General features: G+C 42.7%; 1 protein-coding gene across 1 annotated transcript in view; it reads left to right on the forward strand.

The window, feature by feature from the left end:
* The window catches only part of KDM3A (lysine demethylase 3A), a 331,646-nt gene extending 326,337 nt beyond the window's left edge, over window positions 1-5,309 (forward strand). Inside the window, exons 24-26 of the mRNA XM_069632181.1 lie at window positions 3,610-3,786; window positions 3,890-4,024; window positions 4,648-5,309. Coding sequence (XP_069488282.1) covers window positions 3,610-3,786; window positions 3,890-4,024; window positions 4,648-4,728 — 393 coding nt within the window. The 3' untranslated portion in view covers window positions 4,729-5,309. The remainder of the gene's footprint in view (window positions 1-3,609; window positions 3,787-3,889; window positions 4,025-4,647) is intronic.
* Window positions 5,310-6,000: the final 691 nt, after the last annotated feature.

Below are 6,000 nucleotides of genomic sequence, written 5' to 3' on the forward strand. Positions count from 1 at the left end.
ATGGAGTTACAGGTAAGAAACTATTCCCATCTCCGGGACGGTCGTCGTTATGGTCACACTGTCTGGTTAAGGATTTTGTCAAAGGACTGTTCTGTTTGTTCCCGCCGGTGAAGGCTCCAGCCCTGGCATGGGAACTCAATGTGGTGCTGACCAGGCTCATGGGCCCTCCATTCGAACCTATGCAGACAGTTCCACTGAAGTTCTTGTCCTGGAAGACGGCGTTCCTCGTGGCCATCACCTCTGCACGACGAGTGGGTGATATTCAGACCCTGTCCTGTAAGCAACCTTATTTTATTTTTCACGACACGAGAGTGGTGCTGCGGATGCACCCCTCTTTCATGCCCACCTTTCATGCCCCAGGTGCTGTCAGACTTTCATCTAAACGAGCCCTTGGTGTTGCCTGTGTTTTTTCTGACACCTTTGTTGCCGGCTGAAAGGAGTTTGCACCCGCTGGATGTGGCTAGAGCACTGAAGTTCTACGTGGACCCCACGAAGAGTTTCCGGAAGACGTCGCAATTTTTTGTGAATTGTGGCCCTGTGAACCATGGGAAGGCCCTCTCCAAGGCTTCCATTTCCAGGTGGCTCTCTGACTGCATCACCCACTGTCAACGGTTGGCAAACCAAACGTTGCCTGGCTGTCCGAGAGCCCATTCAACCAGGGCGATCGCTGCAATTACGGCTTTCTGGTCTGGTGTACCCCTGCTGGACATCTGCAGGGCTGCTACGTGGAGGTCGACGCACACCTTCACGAGATTCTACTGCGTCGACAGGGATTCCAGTGAGGAGTCAAGAGTCGGCCAACCAGCGCTGCGCAACCTGTTTGCTTGAAGGTGAGCCTGGTGAGGAGGTTGTGCATGTGTGTACTGCTATGTATTCTTTATTCATGAGCATGTGAATCCATGCCAGATCCCATGCCGGGGAAGGAACAAGTTACTTACCTGTAACTGTTGTTCTCCAGCATGCGTCTGGCATGGATTCACATGAGAAGACTCCTGCCTACCCTTCTGCAGCTCTTCTCTTGGTCCTACTGCCACTTTACCTGCTACCAAATATGAAGATGGCTACCAGAAGAGGGGCTTAAGTAGAGGGCAGTCGTTGGGTGGGGGTAGTATAACACAGAGCTCAGTGATTAGTTGTTAGGGGAAAGACAGTTCAGAAATTAAACTTATTTTTTCTTTAGAGGATCCCCAGCCTGACTACTGGGATTGTTCATGAGCATTTGAATCCATGCCAGACCCATGCTGGAAAACAGTTACAGGTAAGTAACTTGTTCCTTAGGGTCTCTCTGGTCCAGTGAACGATACCAAATGTTGGAGGACTCTTCTAACTAACCAGTGTCCCCAACTTTCGGAGTGCTTGCACGAGCAAGCACTAGCAAAGCCAAAGTACTGTAAATGTTTGAGAAAAGTGAGCAAAACTTTTAGAGGGAGTTTAGCGGCAGGTAAGAACCACTGTAGCTCACCCTCCCCCCCCCCCCCCCACGACCCCCGTACTCAGATTCCTCGCAGGACTTGGCAGGTCAGTGGAAGAAGGTCCAAGCTCGCTTTTCCCGCCGTCCGCTTCAGTCCTTGATTTGCAGGGGTTGCAGGATAGAGCAGATCTCTGGTTGGTCTCTTTGGCTGGTGCAAGGACTCTCAGTGCAGAATGCAGCAAAACATGATGCAGGATGCCTCAGGACTGGACTGAACTCGGGTAAGCTTTTTTTGGACGATAGTCACTGCAGCACGTCGACACAAATGGACTTGCTTGTTTCGGTCGGACTTTCCCTCCTATCTCGGTTCCCCTTGATGGTAGGACTCAGAAATTGTACTGAGGTAAGACTTGTAGGACAAGTTGAGGATCCTCCCAAGTTCCAGGCCACCACGCAGAACGGTGACGTTGGCAGCACGGTAGCCCAAACTCGGAGCTGGTCAGCCACAGGGCAGTCCTGGGGCACTTCCGAAGGCTTTTTCGCAGGGTACAGACCAGACATCAGGAATGGATGGTCCCTCCACTCCACTGGTCGCAGCTCCCTCGCAGGCCTGCTGAAGATCGACAGCAAGACAGGGCTCTTGCAGGACAGCAGCAGAAGTTGGTCGCTGTTAGGCAAGAATTGATGTAGTAACCCTGTGGGCGATTACACAACACTTTTCTTATTGGTATTAGGTAACCCCCCTTTTGGTATGGGCCTGTACTACACAAGTTGGTAGTGTGACTGATCAGCCAGGCTTATCTCAAGAGGGGTACATGTGAGCTGTAGCAATGAAATCCACAAATACAAGTAGCCAAGTAACACTCGCACTCAAGGTTTTAGTTATAAATATATATCTTTTTAACAGCAGTTTTTAAAAAGGGCAATATATAACGATCAAATATACTTTAAAATACTTTCCCAGAATTGACACAAAGCTAGTAGTCCTGATTGGCTGGCTGTCCTAAAAGGACATTCCTAAATTCCTAAAGACAAAGGACGGGAGTTTCGGGAACCTCCCTCACTTCCTGCCCTTCCAGACACACTGGAGCCAGAGGCAGGTTTCCGTACTGAAGCCCACCAAAGGCAAAACGAACAAAAGGCTCAAACCTGGCTTAGCGCGAACAGTAAAACCAAAGAAAGACCTCACAAACAGAAAATGGCGAAAAAAGAAGACCTGGACCATTTTGACAAAATGGTCACCCATGGGTGCTATAATGCAGTTGAGGATTCAGCCTGCGGTAGAAAAGCACAATGGTAGGAAAATTAAACCACTGCCACCAGCCATTTAAAGTAGTGAGGGTAACATAAAAGTAAGTAGGAAAAGGGACTAAGTAACCCCTCAGCACTCCACATAAAATGGTATGTGCTGGAACTACAAAGAGTAAAGGGAAGTAAAGTCAATTTCACTCTACTATTCCTGTGAACAGTAGTTCACACAAGAAAAGGTATTTAAACCTTATGAGAAATAAAAAGGATTTCTCTGCGACACTGCACTGAAGGTGCTGTCACCGTGCAAAATGTATATGCCTATGGAGTTTGTCAGAATCCAAAAACAAAGGAAACACATAATCCAAATCCGGTCAAAACACACGAGAGAGTGAGAAAAAGGGCTCTCTCACTCCAGGCTTAAAAATAAAGGTCCAAAAGTCCAGCAAAAGAGCTGGGGGTCTCTAAGGTTCAAGGGAATGAGCACAGAAATTAAAATTCTCCCTAAAAGGCCCCATTTCCCTGGGGAATCTACATAATGGAAGAAGCCATGATAGTGCATGTTGGTGGCAGACTAATGATGGGTTTATAATGACAGTTATGATTCCTTTAGATACCATAGCCGGTGGTTTGTTTTGCATTGCAACCAGAACATCCCTTTTCAACATTTCTTGACGTCATATATTTAATTAAAATGCGTTGTGATCCCACCCATAAGAGGAGCTGTTTGAATGTTTGGAATAATAATGTAGATATCCAAATGGAGAATTAGGATTACCAATAAGTAATATTACCTTATTTGTAACCTGAAACATGGCACGTTTAAGCAGCAATTTTCTTGTGGGGGTGGTAATTGTGCAGGGGTCTTGTATAGGTTTTTACTTTATTGAACCTGTAAATAACACATTACAGATGTACATGTGTTAAATGCCATGCTGTATGTATTTCAGATATACGAAGAACAAGGCCAAGAAAATCCTGTAGATCACGACCCTATCCATGACCAGAGTTGGTATATGGACCGGCCTTTAAGGAAACGTCTCTATCAAGAATACGGTGTACAAGGATGGGCCATTGTCCAGTTTTTGGGAGATGCTGTATTTATACCAGCAGGTGCGCCACATCAGGTAAGAATCTGTAATGTCTGTGGCTTAAAATAAAATGTATGCAATAAAAACGTCTCATTCTTTGATTGATAATGACTTGTTGTTTTACTATCTTTATGGGCAGGTTCATAACTTGTATAGCTGTATCAAAGTGGCAGAAGATTTCGTTTCTCCTGAGCATGTCAAGCACTGCTTCTGGCTTACTCAGGAATTCAGATACTTATCGCATACTCATACCAACCATGAGGATAAATTGCAGGTAGGCGTTCAAATGAAACTGCTTTCTTTGTGTGCATATCACATCAATGATGATCAAAGCTTCTTGTCTGCATTGGCACATATGCTCCTTTCATTCCCGCATCACAACCTGCCTTCATGCTCTGAACATCCCATACCATATGTAGTAACCAACTCTAACCTAAAATTTCTTACCCTCGACAACCTGTACGGCACTGGTAGGTTTGCGCTATATAATATCAAACGCAAAAGAAAACATTTCAAATCTTTGACAATTTTCTATAACGAATATCGTGGGTAACTTCTTTCAAGAACTATACTCCCCCTCTGCCAAAATATCAGGAAACCAGAACAGTTCTGCTCCAGAGTGATATGGGTTCAACAGCTCTGATTCAAAGTGATATGGAAGTAGAGTTTAGTTTAATGGGCTTGAGCAAATCCATTAATAAACCTGCATTATGGGGTGTGTTGTAGTAGAGGAGGGATATGAACATTAAAATTAATCTTGTTAATCTTGGTCATTACCCCTTAATGTTTGAATACTTTTTCAGGTGTTTATAAATGTTGCTTACCTAATGTAAACACGTACATCGTAAAACTAACCTTTTGAAAGACTTAAATCGATCATTTCTCCTTTGCTTCTAGGTGAAGAATGTTATCTATCATGCTGCCAAAGATGCTGTTGCAATACTGAAAGCAAATGAATCAAGCCTTGGCAAACTATAACGCCAGTATCTTGATATTCTTAGAGACTTTGTTGGCAGCTGTTTAAAACGACATTGTTCTAGATGGAAATGGAAGTTACCTCATTTTCCTTCCAAAAGTACTGTGGGACTATCGTCCAAACTATTGTATATTGGAAATGTTTACAAATGATGTACACATCAGAAAACCATCTTAAACAGTTGCCCATTACATTTGTCAACTACCAAAATGCTCTTCAGACTGTACAAAACAAAATACCTCTTGTAGCATTTTTAAGTCTGTACATTCAAAATGTGTCGGTTCGAATATAATGTGATGTAAAAATCTAATTCAAATGCTATCTTTTGATATATTGCTAGATTTTGTTTCATTGCTATTTTTTGGAGAAGTGGGTGAAGATGGGGGCGGGGGTCTGTTTTGTGCAGATACTAAACCTAGAAATACACTTTTTCAGAATGTTTGGTTATTAAAATGTAAATAGGCAGGTTCCTACATTTTACATTTGGAGTTGGAAGTATTCCTCTGAAATTATGTACATATATGTATTGATGTTAATTGTAAAATGTCTATTTAATTAACAATGAATTTCTACATGATTAATAGATTCTTTTTTAATGGGGTTTCATTTATTAATTAGAATTCTGCATTAAGCGCACTTTTGTTTCTACAATGCAATGAGTACATGGGTTATTGTGTGTGAATGCTATGAAGAAAATTCTACATTTGACCAATTGGTTCTCTGACAAAAATAATGTATTGGTGGGAAGAAATTATTACTTCGTATGGGTAATTTGAGAACGTTTAACTCTAATTCTCCCGAGATTAAAATCTTAGAACGCTTCCGCATCCTGCTTTTTGCTGGCTGGATCCGGTTGAACTATGACCTAGACTTTTGCAAACGCAGTATAACAAATTATAATATGCCAATTAGTTGATAAAAACAAATGCTTTCCTGTTTCCCAATATTATATGACAGCAGACCACATAAGTAATCTTGACTTAAAAATACAATTGCAATTATATTTGTGGATAATGTCCATAATTAAAGTTAGTGAATTTTTGAGGGTAAATGGTCTCTCTCTCTCTCTCTCTCTCAATCGGGGGTACATCCTGTGGGGAAACCTCTTGTAAAGCAATGTTCACCTTTAAATTCTCTGGTATGTTTCTGATTGAGGATAAGCTGTGGTTCAAGCGACCCCATGCAAGGTAAAAAGGGTTGAGCCCCACTAAATAATAGTAGACCTCCATTTCAATAACTGCTCTGAATAGGTGCTTATTTTTGGGGTAGTGGAA

Source organism: Ambystoma mexicanum, chromosome 6q (genome assembly GCF_040938575.1).
Source record: "Ambystoma mexicanum isolate Mex_15411 chromosome 6q, UKY_AmexF1_1, whole genome shotgun sequence".
NCBI lineage: Eukaryota > Metazoa > Chordata > Amphibia > Caudata > Ambystomatidae > Ambystoma > Ambystoma mexicanum.